Raw genomic sequence first — 16,012 nt, forward strand, 5'->3', positions numbered from 1 at the left:
TCTTACGTAACACTAAAAAAACACTAGATTTTGGACAAATTCTTGAGAGCAGTTTTTCTCTTAAAGCGAACCTTCTAGCTCTTATATAACCAATGACTAACCGCTTCATTTTTTTTAAGGTTTATGCACACGTGACGAATTAACCTTAATAAAAATTGATTTGATTTTAAAAATTAGCGGCATTTGACAAATCTCGAAAATATAATTTTGCTAATTATTCTCGTCCCCGGGATGTCGGAATATCCGGCTATCAATGTTCGTATGGCGGTGCACAGGGTGGATTTTAACCTGATGGCGAACGAGGGCGAACAACCACGACTGTACACCCCCGGCGAAGAGATATCCAGTCAGCCGGATTTCCTGAGGTAGATTAGGTTTTTCGCTCGATTGTACACAATTACGAAAATTCTTTATCTAATCTTAGAGGCCACGGAACCTACGTTGACGAAGAAAAAACGTTGCGTGCGTCAGTCGCCGGAGTTCTGGAGAAGGTCAATAAGCTTATATCCATCAGGCCTCTGAAAGCGCGTTACAACGGCGAGATCGGGGATCTTATCGTGGGTAGGATAACAGAGGTGCAGCAGAAACGCTGGAAGGTCGACGTAAATTCCAAACTCGACGCCGTCCTGCTGTTGTCCAGCGTTAATTTACCTGGTGGTGAATTGGTAAAGATCTATATTCATACTTTTTTTCTATTTAATAACTGTACAATACTTGACAGAAAGTTAGATTTTTTCCATTTAATCATAGATTTTTCAATATATATAAGAATAATTTTATCCAAATTTTGAGATTAAATTGATTTTAGAATTTGCAATCTTGTAATAATATTAAACATTTCTGCGACTTAATTATATTTCTTCTATAACTATAATTATATATTTCCAACAATAATTATATGATATAATTTTATGATATATTTTTAACAATAAACTATAATTATATGATATATAATTTTATAATATATTTCTAACAATAATTATATGATATATTTCTAATAAAAGATGTAATATATGTATTATAAAAATACTGTTTAATTTCACAGAGAAGAAGATCAGCTGAAGATGAACAGACGATGCGGAGGTACTTACAGGAGGGAGACCTAATTTGCGCAGAAGTGCAGTCAATTTTTGCTGACGGTTCCCTCTCGTTGCACACACGAGTGCTGAAGTATGGCAAATTGTCTCAGGGGATAATGTTGAAAGTACCACCGATGCTGATCCAGCGCAAGAAGACACATTATCATAATCTGGATAATGGGGCCACTCTGATACTTGGCTACAACGGCTATGTGTGGATTGGTGCAAACATTCAGGACGTCGATAAATCAGAGGGTGGTTTTACTGAGGACCTGTCAAAAATCCCGTTGGAAAATCGCGAGGTGTGTGCGCGATTGCGTAACTGTATTTTAATCTTGGCGCAGTGTAACATGTTGTTGTCTGACACTTCTGTAATATACGCTTACGAAGAATCCGCCAAGTACGAAGCGCACGAACTGTTACATCCCGAAGTGATGGTCGATGTATCGTTATTGACGCATCAAAGACTTACGCGATCTATTATAACACTTTAAATAAATCCAATTTGATCATTAAACTAAGGAAAAAAAATATTAAAATAATGAACATGAAACTCTAAAAGAGAGAAAATTTAACGCACAATAAATGAGAGAATTAATTAATGAATGATTTTTTGAAGTTATTAATCCTGAAATATATGACAAGACGAAAATTTTGCGTAGAATATTGCGTAGCGTAGCATCGAGGTTTTTGACGATTGAGTTAGATGACGACGATACTTATAGAACATTTGATATTTATAGCTACCTCTCGCTCCTTTCTGAGAAAATGTGTCAGGCCGAATTAATATATTGAATATTGCAGTAATGTCGAAATGAATTATATATAAAATACTGCAGTATTTTTCATCAATAGATATAGATTTGGCAAAGTGGTCTTAGGTGTAAAAGGCAATCACGGAGAAACGCTAATCTGAGTATTGATTAAACAAATAGAGCCTGGAAACAAGTAGTCGGTACAGCTGAGAGACATGGACGCATGTTTTAACGCCTTCGATAAAGACGGTGACGGATTCCTATCAATCTCGGAGTTCGATCTTATATGCCGCGCGTTATTTCGAAATGATCGCGGCAAGATCTACGGTCTTGAAGAGGATCAGCTACGCGAGGTGTACTCGATCTTTGATTTCAAAGGAGACGGCATGATCGATAAGGAAGAATTCGAGGTACATAGAGGATGCTCGATTATAACATTTTAGATATTATTTAATAAATGTAGACAAATTAATTAATTTAATTTACTGAAAATCGTCTATTGACATTTTATTATGTTATAGTTTTGCTGGAATCGATGGATCAAAGTATGCACACGTCCTAAGAGCGCTTTTTTAATCGTGGATGTGCAAAACGACTTTATAACAGGTTCCCTGAATATAAAACAATGTGCTGCGCAACATGATGGTTCAGAAGTTATCGAACCAATTAATCGTTTGCTGGAAACCATACCGTTTGACTCAGTGTTTTACTCCTTGGACTGGCATCCTGTGGATCATGTGTCCTTTATAGATAATTTGCACCTCAGGTAGTCACAGTAGAAATTATACTATAACAATTAGAATGATCCTTATATCAGAGTCTTTATATATAATAAGTCTCGCAAAATGTTAAACTTTACTTTTAAACACACTTTATTAATTATTTTATTATATTATTATATTATATATTTTTTAATTATTATATTAAAGCATGTACAAATTTAACATATTAAAATATGATTATATATATATATATATATATATATATATATATATATATAAATTAACATACATATAATATATATACAAATTTTAGATCTAAAAGGCACTTGAATCGCACATCTGGAGATAGAAGAAAACTGAATAAACTTTCTTTAAATTGATATTCATTTCCATTACCAGGGAAGTGGACATCAGCAGCAGTATCTCGAAGGAAGCAGCACGAGTGTACGACACGGTGACGTTCCGGGGCCCGCCGTTGTTGAAGCAACGTCTGTGGCCGCGTCATTGCGTGCAGGATTCCTGGGGCGCTGAACTTCACAAGGAACTGAAGATCGTGAACAGCGCGATCAAGATCTACAAGGGCACAAATCCGGAGGTGGACTCATACTCGGTGTTCTGGGACAACAAGAAGCTGACCGAGACCACGCTATCGTCGCAGCTGCAGGAGAAGGGTGCAACGGACATCTACATCTGCGGATTAGCTTACGACGTATGCGTGGGTGCCACCGCCGTGGACGCCCTCACTAGCGGTTATCGCACCATCCTCATCGACGATTGCAGCCGCGGCGTGGATCTCGTCGACATCGAGAAGACTAAGGCCACGGTGATAGCCAGCAACGGCGTGATAGTGAATTCCAGTCAAGTGAAGGCGATGGTGGAAGGTAGAGATCGACGACCAGGAGCTGGGCTACAAGCTCGCTCTGGAGATCAAGCACAAATTAAGATTCGACGATGAATAATTCTAGCGAATAGTGTAAATCTAGAAGCTTCCTATTGGTAGACATTGATATAAAAAGGTCATAGATATATCTTATTTTTGAACACATTTCTTATAGTTTTGAAATAATTAAAAAAATTAATGAAGGGAAATGTGTAAAAAAATAAAATAATAATGGATATATCTTTTCTTGAGCGTTAAAATAAATATTAAAGTGTAGGCTAAATTTGTTAATAAAATTGTTGTTTTTAGAAAGATTTTTCAGAGAGATAAAGAGTATATACATGTTGGATTTAAGATACGAAATTAGAGTAATATAGCATTAAATTTTTTAGCTAGTGAAGATTTATAATACTTATTCAATTTAAATGGCTCAAATAGAAAAAGAGAAATTGTTGATCTAGACTGCATATATCTATATAGTACATTTAGTAAAAAATATTTATTGAAAGATTGTATGTAAAAAATATTTATTGAAAAATATATATTTTTTTGAATAGTGGTAATTGTAGGTTTAGTGATGTGTATGTATATATTGTTGATTAGAGATAAGTAACAAAGCTTCCATGACAAATTCTTGTAAGCGTATTTATTGTATTATGGAAAAGATTTAAAATAAAAAATTTAAATCTCCAATCTGCTATATGTTAAAATGCACAAAGAAAGTATTATAATAAATATTATTTGAGCAAGAAAAAGAAAGCATGTAGAAAATAAACAATAAGACAATATGTGATATTATAAATCTTTTATTTATGTCTGAAGATGATTTTATTTTACCTCTAAATTTTTAATAAAGATTTACAGTACAATTAACACACAACTTTTTTTCTCTCTTATTTGTATAATAATTAAATAATTAACTTTATTTATTACATTAATTTTTTATTTTACTCTATTCATCAAATATATAAAAAAAAGTATTGCGAAATAATACGCACGTGTCACCTAGCCTCCTTTACTGCTGTTTATATTCTGTCACTGATTACAGCTGTTTTGTCGAGATAAGAAAGTGAACTATACGATTATTTGCAGTTTGAGTTAAAATATATAATTTGTACGTATTCGAGACGAAACAGAGTCCAATGTTTTAATAAAACAATATTTTGCATATAAATTATAAAATTCCACAATATAACCTCACTGGTGATTTTATTGCAATTTTATTTAAAAAATACAATGCATGCACAATAGATATTATCACATTTTTAAATTCTAGTATGGAGAAAAATTACTGAAATAAATACATCATAATTTTAAAGATATATTACTGCAAAATTATTTTTATTATATAATTATTTATTTTTTACAGCATAAATTTTTACTTTTCTTGTTCTCCAATATAATTGTGGATGATATATTTACAATATATATATAAATTATAACTCTCCAATAGATCTTTTATTAAAAAATTTTAATTTTTCTATCAGAAAATTATGAGAAAATAATACATGAATGTTGATATTGATATGATGAAAGTAAAACTGTTACATATTAATAAACAAAGGTGTATGATTCTTCAAAAAAAAGTCATTTAAGTTGAGTAAATTGATTGATGAAATTGCATTTCATATTTGTTACAAGGCAATATTTCCTTAATAGAATGCCTTACTATGCAGTTGCCAAAGGTCGAAAACCTGGAATTTATTCTACATGGTAAAGAAACTGTATAATTCAAAGATAAACTATTAACAAAAGTTAATTAAATGCAAGATTTTCTATTTCTAATAGGGATGAATGCAGTACTCAAGTTTTTAAATTTCCTGGATCCATATACAAAAAATTTGCTACAGAAAGTGAGGCTCAAAAATTTATAAAGGAACGTTCCTCCACAACTGTAGGAACAAGTTTGACCAAAAATTCTACCTTGTCGAAAATTGGCAAATCTATAGAGTAAATATCAATTTTGTTCTTACATAAAATAAGAAAAAAATATTACAATATCAAATCTTATATTATATATTAAAACTATTGTTTAATACATGTATTTTATCTGCAGATCGCAAATTCTACCAAAACAAGTATTTCCACTTGGGAACAAACAGTCTGCAATGGTTCAGGCAAAATTATTGTCATCGCAATCAAAAAGAACTTTATCAATAAATAGTGATACCAGTGAACAACCAAAGAAAAAAAGGAAAATTACATTAGATAATCCTGACTTTACTTCAATTCAATCTTCTGATCAGGTTTGAAACAAAAATACTTTACAAGATATATTGTAAAGGTTTATGATATTAATAGTATGTATTATGAAAAATTTATATATAATATTTTGTTAATTGTGGAACTGTGCAGGATAGCAAAGTAGATTTTATCATGGACAAAGATGGCTATGTGAATGTCTTCACGGATGGTGCATGTAGTTCGAATGGACGCAAAAACGCACGAGCTGGTATCGGCGTTTGGTTTCGAGACAATCATCCATTGTACAGTTTATTTTTTAGTTTTATTTTTCATACTTTTTAATACTTGATAAATTGTTTAAAAAAATATATAATAATTATAATTTCCATAGAAATGTATCTCAACCAGTGGAAGGACGACCGACCAATAACATGGCAGAAATCCAAGCCGTCACAGTAGCTGCAAGACAGGCTAAGAACGCAGGAATAAAAAAGCTCAAAATCAATACTGATTCCAAATTCCTCATCTCTTGCATCACACAATGGATGCCAAGTTGGAAGAAAAGAGGATGGAAGACAGTTGATAATAAACCAGTTATAAATAAAACGGAATTGCTGGAAATGGAGAAAGAATTGGAATCACTGACCATTGCTTGGGTAAACAATTCTTCATTTAAAATTTTGTGATAATATATATATATATATATATATATATATATATATATATATCAATTAATAAATATTATATTATGAAATATTATGCAATCTATTTTAAGTGACCAATTTTTTAGAATCATGTGAATGGACATGTAGGAATTTATGGTAATGAAATGGCAGACAAACTTGCGAGACAAGGCTGCTTGCTGTATAAATCAAATAAATAAAGACAAATATTTAATTAAAAATATAAAGGCCATCCTATAAGTTTTAAATTAATGTCCTATGAGTAAAATTTATATTTTATTTTTATAAACACAGGTAAACTTTCATGTAAAACATTTAAGTTAGACATTTGGTAAATTAATAATTAAATATATAAAGTGTTTATTCTGATTAAGAAATAGATTAGCAGTGAAGAATGTAATCAAATTTACAAAAAAATTGTTTCTACATTATATATAAAGTATGTCATGCCTTTATATGCGACATGCATTTAACATGCCACAATTCTTTAATATTGATTCTGTAATTAAGGACATTCATTGTTGGATTATAACATTTAAAATGTATGAGATATTATTTCTTGTAAAAATTGAAGTGTGTGAAAATAAATACTCTTAACTAAAGACAAACATTTGTTTAATTGCAATTATAAATTTTTTTATATTTATATCTTTATATTATGTAAATAAATTCTTTCTTGTATGTGTATAACACTGTAATTAAAAATATCAAAATCAGCAGCTCTAATATACGAAATGCTACTTTTTAGTGGAAGTATGTGCTCTCTCGTTTAACATCTGTTGACTCGATGATCTCGTCGAAATTTGTTTAAGAAGAATATAAATATCTTCCGGAGATACTTGTAACGCCAGCAATTCCAATACAATCCTGAAAAAGTTACAAAATATAAAATAACTTTTTTTTGTTGAATATTTAATGTGCCTTCAACCAGTTTAGCCCAATTATGATTTGGCACATAAAATATCTTTAGTAAAAGATAGGTTATGGAAAAATTTGAGAAATTCTCTAACAAAAATTGTTTCAATGATATCTCACCGGAAAACGCCGGGTACTGCGGAAATTCCTGTTATTTCAGCCAGTTCAATCAATTCTTGCTGATGTGATTGCGGAAATGCCATTTTTCTAGTAGAATTATTATTTCGGATTCACAAATTTTTGGATTTGCATGAAATTACTTGCAGATTCTCTCAATTCCACATAAATACTTCTACATTATTCTTGTTAATAATTAGTTATTTTCTCCCTAAAACAAACAAAATGTAATGCATAAAAATAATAATTCTTTTAATTTTGAAACATTCTACAAAATTTGTCAAAAAAATAAAAAAACATTGCAATTTTTCTGTCAGTTATACGTGTATATTATTCAATGAATAAAGTGCTTTCCAATTTTCACACATAATTAATAATAAATTTACAAAATAATAAAATAATTTTAATATATAATATATAAAATAATTTTAATATATAATAAATAAAATTCTGTCATTTATTATAATAGTATATAATAAATTAAATTTCATTTTATTACGATAATTTATAGTAAATTAAATTGTCACTTATTATAAATTTAAATTATATTAAGTATAATAATAATAAATAATAGAAGAGATTTTTAATTTATAATTACTTTTGATATTTAGCATACAACAACTTGTCACCTGTCACCTGTCAAATGTATCAATTGGCCATCGGATAGAGAACTTCTAGAGTTTCGAAAGTTGCTTTTGATTAGCTGCAGCGGTAGCCAATCAAAGAGTTCAAACCACAAAAGTGCCTAAAAACGAACAGACCTAATGATTGGTCACGTGATACAAAGCCAAAGGGATTCACAGGATTCGAAATGTACTATATATGCTTTGTTTCTATATATATTATATGTGTGAAATCTGACGCATATGTGATCTTTCGCTATATCATATCATATATCAGTGTGTCAGAAATTTCCAGATTAAAACGCCACGCAAACCATTGTGCGAAGCAGATTTTGTCAAAAATCGCAGAAGATTAAGGCTTATATTAATTACTTATTATATTAAGAGAAATTAATTGAGTAAGTTTTGCTACGGACGTTTTGTAATAGCGAAAAAGTATAATGAAAATTCATATAATTTTCCAATTAATTGAGACATCGATCTGTTTGCGTTGATACGCTTCTGCATGTCAATTTTGTAAATAAATTTTCTTTTGTTATATATTTTTAAAACTAATATTGTAACTAATGGAATTTCTTAGAAATTTATGGAATTTTTATTAACTTTAAATTATTTATATAAAGCTTCATATAGAAGTGTTTGTGTTTTTTACTCTTTATATTTAACTTTTTTCTCTTTAATATTTGTTTTGAAACCAGTCTTTTCAAAATATGTATTATGAGTAAAAAAGTAAAATTATAAAAAAAGAAGACTTGCAGAAGTTTTTTTATTACATCTAAAGTGAAATAAATTTATATTTATAAAAGAAGAAAATTATTCTAATAATAATAATAATAATAGATAATGTGATAATTAAAATTATATTTATTCTTTCAATAGGATGTCTTACTACGCAGTAGCTAATGGTCGCAATGTTGGAGTTTATGATAATTGGTAAGAAAAGCAGATTGTTGAGCTTTTTAAAGCACAATTTTTTTTTTATTAGACTAAATGGAAACTTTTTTTATTACTAGGGAGGATTGTAAAGATCAAGTTCATAGATATTCCAAATGTAATTTTCGAAAATTTGATACACCAGATCAAGCTTGGGATTATGTTGACCAAAATTCTTCATCTTCAAGTGGATACAAATATGTTAATGATTCATATAATTCGGGCAATAAAGCTATAGCTTACAAAAGTGGCAACAATCAAGTTGCACTAAGAAATAATTCTCAAGAGGCAAGAGCTTATCAACGAACTGATTACATGGTATAAATTAAGAAAAAAAAATTTCAATATAAAAACTTGTTTTATACATTATTTTACTTTAATAATTATAATACACTGCAATATAAGAAATATTTTTTATATTTTATATATACATATATATACATATATATATATATATATATATATATATATATATATATATATATATATATATATATATATATATATATGTAACATTACATTTTTCTATAGATACTTTCAGTTTTTGTAAGAAAATGTTATAGCATTTTTCAGATATATTTAATTCTCCATTAATTTTATTGTTTTAAGTTAAAATAATTTCTGTCAATTTGTAGGAAGGACGAAATGGCGTTGTTGTGCGTGAACGTACTTTCACAAGTGGTCGACATGGCAATGGTTATTTTGTTGAGAAACGCATACGTACCTACTGGGAAAAATAAGATGCTAAAAAAACTTCATAATATACAAAAAATGCATAGATAAGTTTTTTTCAATAACTTTAAACATTAAGTTAATATTGATTAAAGCATGTTTATTGTAGTTTTACATACGTACAAGTGATTGATATTAAATTTTTCTTTTTTTTTGTTTCTTTAAGAGAAGTGTTAACTAAGTTTTTTTTTTTATTCTTGTGTGAAAGCAACATGTTATAATAATTATAGAAAATAAATAACTTTTTAATGCATTAAGTGCAAAAAACAAAAAAAATTGTATTTGAATTTTTTATATGTACGCGGTTTTTCATTTAATAGTTAATCAAAATAAATTCAAAAATTTTAATTTTTTAAATTATATATGTATGTATAAAGTATAGTATATAAATGCAAAATTGTGCAGATATATTCGAATGTTGATTTTAAGGCAAACTTTATATTATTTATAAAGAATTTGTAGATTTTTTTACAAGTCGTTTTTATTCTTGACAGTTCAAAAGAAATTTATAATCGAAATCTCATTTAATCATATTGTAATTAATTGGAGACCGTACGACGAAATTTTTTCACTAGATCTACCAATCAGGAGATTCTAGTAATTTTATGTGACGTATTGCATTCTCATTGGTTGTACGTGGACCGATTATCGTATAGTAATTTTTTAGTAATTTACTGAGAGCAAATATAAATTCTCTAAATATTTGCTTGCAATATGGCGTCAGAATGTTTACGATTGAGCGTGACATAAAGCGGCATTATGTTTTACCATGTAAGTTAATTTTTGCATATTTTTCCTAATAATAATTTATTTATTAATAAAAATTTTTGTTATTAATCACTTAAATTCAAGTGTAAGCATGAAATATTAACTGTTACATTTAATTTTTTCAAATAAACAGATTTCGTTGGAGCACGAGATTCTGCTGCATCCGCGATATTTTGGGCCTCAATTACTTGATACAGTAAAGCAGAAACTTTACACAGAAGTGGAAGGCACTTGTACAGGAAAGTAAGTACCAAATTCCACGAAAATTTTAAATATCAAAATTAAAAAAAAATTACAAATCAAAATTAAATATCAAAATTTTTTAAATTAAATTTTGATTTTAATCTTATCTTTATACAGATATGGCTTCGTCGTCGCAGTCACGACGATAGACAACATAGGAGCTGGAATTATACAGCCAGGACAAGGCTTTGTAGTTTATCCAGTTAAATACAAAGCCATTGTATTCAGACCATTTAAAGGTGAAGTGTTGGATGCAATTGTAACGCAAGTGAATAAGGTATAACTAGATGTTTTCTTTGACATATAGACTATTTTATATAAGTATTAATTCCTTCACAAAAATAATTGTCAAACACCTGCTTGAAATTTTGCTTTTAATATTTGCAGGTTGGAATGTTCGCTGAAATAGGTCCACTCTCATGTTTTATATCTCATCATGTAAGTAAATATATATGATGTATAATTATAACAATATAAACTTGCAATACTGAAAAATAAAATTTTAAAAATTATGATGCATAAGATTTAATTAATAAAACAGTGTTTGTGCAAAGTAAGATTTTAGAAGCTTATTATTAAATTTTTTGCAGTCAATCCCAGAGGATATGCAATTTTGTCCAAATGTGAATCCAGCTTGTTATAAATCAAAGGAAGAAGTAAGTCATATCACAGAGCTTTATGTGTTTTTAACAAAAATTTTGAAGTCTGGTAATAACCAGTTTTTGAAATATATTTTTCAGGATGTAGTTATTCAAGCAGATGATGAAATTAGGTTAAAAATAGTGGGTACAAGAGTTGATGCTACAGGAATTGTAAGTATTAAATTTATAATTGGAATCACTTTGTATTACATTAAATTAATTTATTAAAAAAACTTATTTTTCAGTTTGCCATCGGAACGTTAATGGACGATTACTTAGGTAACAAGACTATCACTTTGAATTTTAATATGTTTAATATATCGTATAATTTTTTCTATCTACTTTATTATCTTTACAGGTCTTGTTTGCAATTAATGGATCTGCATTCTGCTGTGCAAAAACTTTTTTAAGTTTATCAAAACTTTTTTGTCTAAAAACAAAATATAAAAATGTATAAAGAATTTTCCACGTTTATATGCAACAAAATATCAATTCAAAAAAGTATGGAAATAATAGAAAGCAGTAGCATATAAAAGAACTATTTTAACTAAATAATAACAATTATTTTAATATTAAATGTGGGGTTGCCTTTTTTAAAATATAAATTAAAACAAAAAAATTATATATGTTATGAAAAAAATATATTAAATAAAAATACATATATTGAAGGAACATTTAATAGTTTTGTATATTGTTCAGAACAATCCAGAAGGAAATAAAAATATTATATCAATATAAATTAAATTTTTTAATTTTTTTATGCTTTTTGCAGCATTTTTCAATTATGTTACATAATATAATCTGTTTATTTACACAGGAAATACTAATGCAAAATTATTCAGTCGTAGCTCTTGCTAAAAACATGTAGGTAGTTTATAATCATACAAGATATTGTTTATATACATGTTTTTAATTCATACCTCTCACTTATTTACTATCAATAATTGTTATGCAATAATACATTTGCAAAGAAACGTATACTGACATACACTCAAAATTATCAATTTGTGGAAAAAAGCGTTCTTATTGCGATTTGTTGTGACGGTTCAAATAAAATTATGTAATTCCAGTGCTCGACAATTATTGCTGAGCCATTTATTTTAATTGATGCAATTTTAAATCTGGATTTAATTCAATGAAGTTCTCGTCGCATTATCAACAAGCAAAACTTTTGAATAGTGCTAATTTTGGTGCAATGTTTAGGTCATCTTTTTTCGCAACTACATCTTGATCGGGCATCACTTTATCTGCAACATGCTTGTAGACTTTTCCATCGCCATTAACATAATAAGTAGAGAAGCCATCATACCATCTAAAATTATTACACATGTTTATTTTTCTGCTTTTTAACATTATTTTTTTTATATTAAATATTAATTATTTCTGTGGTCATTAGAGTATATTTCATACATTAATTTGAAATTGAAATAATGTTTTTTATTTTGCTAAACAAAATTAATAAAAAGATTTGATGTATTAGTATAGTATACTTACATCTCGTGATTGCTGTCTATAGAATCTCGTATTTTCCAAAATTTGTACTTCCAAAACATGTAGAAAACCCTCCAGCCTGAGACACCTCGTATACGCCAACGAACCTTTACAGTACCATCATCGCTATGCATCGTGATTTTTATAACTTGAAGGCTGACATGTGCAAATTTTATATGACCAATCATCCTTAAGAATATTAATTGTTTTGCATAATTTACAACTCCCCTGTAAGTACACATACACGTACTTTGCAGAAATATTTAACATTATAAATTTTCGACTACTTAGAATATTTGACTATTTGAGCTCTTACCTTGTTGTCACTCCCCTAATGTTATTAATAAAAATTACATCCTTAGTGTATATCGAAAAATTCTGAGGTTTTACAAACAACTTTGGTAACTGCAACAATATTTCAATTAGAAAATTTTTATAAAAAGATCTCATATACAGAAAAGCTGAGAATTGTATTTTTCTTTAGAGAGTGCATGACTATTTTTGAAAAAAGTACAATAATTATAAGATATTATGTCAATTATTCAACATACATCTTGACTAAGAGAATCAACTATATATTGCAGCTGTTCCTGCGATGGTTTACCCTCATTATCTTGCAATGGTGGTGATTGAGGACTCGTTTTTAAAACGCCATCATCAGAGGTTAATAAAATATTTCTGTCGATATTTGATTTCCAACTACTGTGTAAGCTTTCTGAAGAAATTCTATTATTATCTAGAAGCGAATTATTATCATTTTCTACAATGTTTTCTCTCTGAAATATAGTAACATTGTCCGAAGAGATTCCTGTAGGAATTATGTATTTTCTGTTTTTTGAAAAGGCAACAATGGGCCTCTGGAACCTATTGTGCAGTCTATGCGAGCTTTGGTCCCAGTACATCGTGTCTCTCCTAATCTTGCCATCGACATATTGCCTATCTAGCTTCTTATTCCACTGACTACAAGTGTCGAGAGAAGCAAGCGATAAATTTGGATGCAATGTACAACTCACGTAAGGTATTACTGATTTGTTTGTAGTATTTGCTCTTACTGATAATGCTCTTTGTGTACCCAGAAACTGAAATTTCATATATACACAATTAGCATACATAGCTATATAACAACTAATATAAGAAGAAACAAAAAATATGATAATTAACATATTTTATTTGTATTTCTATTTTCAAAATTGAATTGGTTTATAAATAAATATATATAAATTTAATATATTTATATATAAATAAAATAATATATAAATTTTTTTTTGAGTATAAATTTAATTTGTAATTATTAAAAATATTTATTATACATTGACGAAAATAATTTTGATATTTTTGTCAGAGAAAAATTCATTCCAAATATAGATCTCTCTACAATAAAAATAAAAAAAAAAATTTTGATACTCTCAGAACATCTATAAACCACATGCATCAACAAACACAATTCGGCATAATTTTTCCAACAACATGACGCTTCGTACAAGTGTTATTTAACCATTCCTCGGTTATTATAATTTAACAGAAGAGTCGGAGCGTGATTTCACAGAGTATCATCGTAAAGTAGCATTAAAAAAGGGAGTTTCACGCGGCTCGAATGAACCTAACCTCAAAGTTAATTTAGAATCATGCGATTATATAAGTGTTTAAAGGTTAGGAAATTCGCTCTCCTGAAATTCGCATTCTCTCGGAGAAAATCGCCACGCGAAATTCGCGAAGCGGGGGCTCGTTGACATCTGTCAATTGCACCTGTTTCAGGAAGGCGGACGACTCGACGTGTCGCTCCCGGAGCCGATGACGGTCCAGCTTCGACAGCGGTTTTCGTCCGCCGACGAGCGACGACAGTCTCCCGGGTAGCGCGCGAAAGCACATGGACATGTTGCGGCGACGACCTCGACGTCCGGATCAGAACGTCAACGGCATCCTCGACGGTTCCGCGAGCACCGAACACGCCGCACGATTTTTACATCGAAGCTGCGCGCGTGCTTCTTGACGCCGAGCGACTTGACCGACTCTGCTCGTGAGTATGGAATTATATTTTATTCCGCTAGAGGGCAGCCGCGCGCGCTTTCGTCAGCGGGGATCGAAAATCGATTGTGGTTGTGATATAAAATCGATTGAAATTTTGATTTAAATAAAATCGAACTCTCCGCGCGTGTTAAGCCATTTTATTTAGATAAATATGTTGAATTGTTTTATGCGCGATCAAGTAATGTGTGAATTTACTGATTTATTCTTAGTTATATGATATCTTGTAAAAGGTTCAACAAACCTCTGCAAAACATCAATTAATTTTAATAATTAATTCAATTTTATTCTGTTTAAAATTATAAAATATGTTGCCTAAAAAGATATTAATAAGACAAATATGAAAAATGATAAGAAATCCAGAGAAAAATAATTATTGTATACTCCCATACAGCACAGATTATTGCAATTATATTGCAGCAACATTGCAATGTTGCAAGTTGCAATGCAACATTATAAAGACATTGCAGAGATATAGGTGCACAAAATTCCAGCACACTTGTAGCAACATGACATTAATATTTCGGAAATATTGCATGTAATCCAAATTCTATAATTTATATATTGTAATATATATACATATACCCAGCAAACACCAAGTTACAGCTATATAATTGTTAGTTGTAATTTTCCACTCAAAAATATAATACGTGTATTATAACAATTATATTGTTGAGTGGAAAATTACAACTAACAATTATATAACTGTAACTTGGTATTTGCTGGGTATAATACTATAATAAAATAATTTTTTGCAATATTGTACAATAAAAGATGTTAACGATAATCAATAATTTTATTATCTTCCAAAAAGCGGACATTTTAACATTGCTGCAATTCAACAGCAATGATGTAGCAACATTTTGCAGTGAATTTGCAATATTGCAATATTGCGGTGAAAGATTGTTGTAATGTTTTGCAATCTAACGGTGCTGTATGGGCTATATTTATTATTAAAATTGTATATAATTTTTAGTTATTAACATTCAATTTTAATATTATTTTTATCCAAACGTAACAACAATATAATCATACAAACAACTAGTAAAAAGTAAATTAAATTTTTGTGAGAAACAATGTGTTTTTACTGTTCACCAATATTGATAATAATTCATTATAATTTGGATGAGTAATAATGTGTGTTAACTTTATTAAATAATTAATTGTTTTACTTTTCATGATGAATGTCTTTTACTTCAAAAAATATAGCAATCTTAAATC

General features: G+C 29.1%; 7 protein-coding genes and 1 long non-coding RNA gene across 10 annotated transcripts; 5 read left to right on the forward strand and 3 right to left on the reverse strand.

The window, feature by feature from the left end:
- Nucleotides 1-96: 96 nt before the first annotated feature.
- Nucleotides 97-1,685, forward strand: LOC114944163 (exosome complex component RRP4-like). Its single transcript, XM_029319949.2, has 3 exons — nt 97-365; nt 425-665; nt 1,046-1,685. The coding sequence occupies exons 1-3, from the start codon at nt 232-234 to the stop codon at nt 1,571-1,573; spliced, it is 903 nt and encodes a 300-aa protein (XP_029175782.2). The 5' UTR covers nt 97-231; the 3' UTR covers nt 1,574-1,685.
- A 76-nt stretch (nt 1,686-1,761) lies between these two features.
- On the forward strand, nt 1,762-4,229 carry LOC146723392 (uncharacterized). Its single transcript, XM_085482401.1, is given in 4 exon segments — nt 1,762-2,244; nt 2,356-2,600; nt 2,956-3,454; nt 3,456-4,229. Coding segments are annotated over 4 exon segments (999 nt in total). The 5' UTR covers nt 1,762-2,049; the 3' UTR covers nt 3,516-4,229.
- On the reverse strand, nt 2,311-4,651 carry LOC114944164 (uncharacterized). The gene is made up of 3 exons (XR_003822123.2): nt 4,435-4,651; nt 2,953-3,476; nt 2,311-2,621 (listed from the first exon to the last, which is right to left on the reverse strand). It is a non-coding gene; the product is annotated as an uncharacterized LOC114944164 (long non-coding RNA).
- On the forward strand, nt 4,410-6,879 carry LOC114944158 (ribonuclease H1-like). 3 transcript variants are annotated; one of them, XM_085482402.1, is made up of 7 exons: nt 4,410-4,550; nt 4,924-5,149; nt 5,225-5,386; nt 5,493-5,682; nt 5,792-5,922; nt 6,012-6,276; nt 6,411-6,879. In XM_085482402.1, exons 2-7 carry the CDS (start codon nt 5,049-5,051, stop codon nt 6,501-6,503), a joined length of 942 nt encoding a protein of 313 aa, XP_085338528.1. In that variant the 5' UTR covers nt 4,410-4,550; nt 4,924-5,048; the 3' UTR covers nt 6,504-6,879. The 3 variants fall into 3 exon arrangements, with proteins under 3 accessions (XP_085338528.1, XP_029175775.2, XP_085338529.1); XM_029319942.2 differs by having other exon boundaries at nt 5,078-5,149; XM_085482403.1 differs by having other exon boundaries at nt 5,096-5,149.
- A 22-nt stretch (nt 6,880-6,901) lies between these two features.
- Nucleotides 6,902-8,016, reverse strand: LOC146723393 (uncharacterized). The gene is made up of 3 exons (XM_085482404.1): nt 7,934-8,016; nt 7,339-7,546; nt 6,902-7,170 (listed from the first exon to the last, which is right to left on the reverse strand). The coding sequence occupies exons 2-3, from the start codon at nt 7,419-7,421 to the stop codon at nt 7,041-7,043; spliced, it is 213 nt and encodes a 70-aa protein (XP_085338530.1). The 5' UTR covers nt 7,422-7,546; nt 7,934-8,016; the 3' UTR covers nt 6,902-7,040.
- A 161-nt stretch (nt 8,017-8,177) lies between these two features.
- LOC114944162 (uncharacterized) lies at nt 8,178-9,859 on the forward strand. The gene is made up of 4 exons (XM_029319947.2): nt 8,178-8,356; nt 8,838-8,891; nt 8,972-9,209; nt 9,527-9,859. The coding sequence occupies exons 2-4, from the start codon at nt 8,839-8,841 to the stop codon at nt 9,629-9,631; spliced, it is 396 nt and encodes a 131-aa protein (XP_029175780.1). The 5' UTR covers nt 8,178-8,356; nt 8,838; the 3' UTR covers nt 9,632-9,859.
- Nucleotides 9,860-10,312: 453 nt separating this feature from the next.
- Nucleotides 10,313-12,279, forward strand: Rpb7 (DNA-directed RNA polymerase II subunit RPB7). The gene is made up of 8 exons (XM_029319943.2): nt 10,313-10,394; nt 10,525-10,634; nt 10,752-10,911; nt 11,022-11,072; nt 11,225-11,290; nt 11,375-11,446; nt 11,521-11,554; nt 11,634-12,279. Exons 1-8 carry the CDS (start codon nt 10,383-10,385, stop codon nt 11,648-11,650), a joined length of 522 nt encoding a protein of 173 aa, XP_029175776.1. The 5' UTR covers nt 10,313-10,382; the 3' UTR covers nt 11,651-12,279.
- On the reverse strand, nt 12,167-14,790 carry LOC114944157 (uncharacterized). The gene is given in 6 exon segments (XM_029319941.2): nt 12,167-12,445; nt 12,447-12,587; nt 12,770-12,994; nt 13,083-13,171; nt 13,318-13,845; nt 14,513-14,790. Coding segments are annotated over 6 exon segments (1,155 nt in total). The 5' UTR covers nt 14,642-14,790; the 3' UTR covers nt 12,167-12,402.
- Nucleotides 14,791-16,012: the final 1,222 nt, after the last annotated feature.

This window comes from Nylanderia fulva, unplaced genomic scaffold (assembly GCF_048542155.1).
Source record: "Nylanderia fulva isolate GAGA-0341 unplaced genomic scaffold, ASM4854215v1 Scaffold20, whole genome shotgun sequence".
Lineage (NCBI taxonomy): Eukaryota > Metazoa > Arthropoda > Insecta > Hymenoptera > Formicidae > Nylanderia > Nylanderia fulva.

Coding starts and splice junctions, on each gene's coding strand:
- Rpb7 (XM_029319943.2), top strand. Junction 10,635..10,751: donor GAAGGCACTTGTACAGGAAA/GTAAGTACCAAA, acceptor ATCTTTATACAG/ATATGGCTTCGTCGTCGCAG. Junction 11,291..11,374: donor GTTATAAATCAAAGGAAGAA/GTAAGTCATATC, acceptor TATATTTTTCAG/GATGTAGTTATTCAAGCAGA.
- LOC114944158 (XM_085482402.1), top strand. CDS start 5,049: ATGAAATTGCATTTCATATTTGTTACAAGGCAATATTTCCTTAATAGA. Junction 5,683..5,791: donor CAATTCAATCTTCTGATCAG/GTTTGAAACAAA, acceptor GGAACTGTGCAG/GATAGCAAAGTAGATTTTAT. Junction 5,923..6,011: donor TTTCGAGACAATCATCCATT/GTACAGTTTATT, acceptor TAATTTCCATAG/AAATGTATCTCAACCAGTGG.
- LOC114944163 (XM_029319949.2), top strand. CDS start 232: ATGTCGGAATATCCGGCTATCAATGTTCGTATGGCGGTGCACAGGGTG. Junction 366..424: donor AGTCAGCCGGATTTCCTGAG/GTAGATTAGGTT, acceptor ATCTAATCTTAG/AGGCCACGGAACCTACGTTG. Junction 666..1,045: donor ATTTACCTGGTGGTGAATTG/GTAAAGATCTAT, acceptor TTAATTTCACAG/AGAAGAAGATCAGCTGAAGA.
- LOC146723393 (XM_085482404.1), bottom strand. CDS start 7,421: ATGGCATTTCCGCAATCACATCAGCAAGAATTGATTGAACTGGCTGAA. Junction 7,171..7,338: donor GCAGTACCCGGCGTTTTCCG/GTGAGATATCAT, acceptor TAACTTTTTCAG/GATTGTATTGGAATTGCTGG.
- LOC114944162 (XM_029319947.2), top strand. CDS start 8,839: ATGTCTTACTACGCAGTAGCTAATGGTCGCAATGTTGGAGTTTATGAT. Junction 8,892..8,971: donor GTTGGAGTTTATGATAATTG/GTAAGAAAAGCA, acceptor TTTTATTACTAG/GGAGGATTGTAAAGATCAAG. Junction 9,210..9,526: donor ATCAACGAACTGATTACATG/GTATAAATTAAG, acceptor GTCAATTTGTAG/GAAGGACGAAATGGCGTTGT.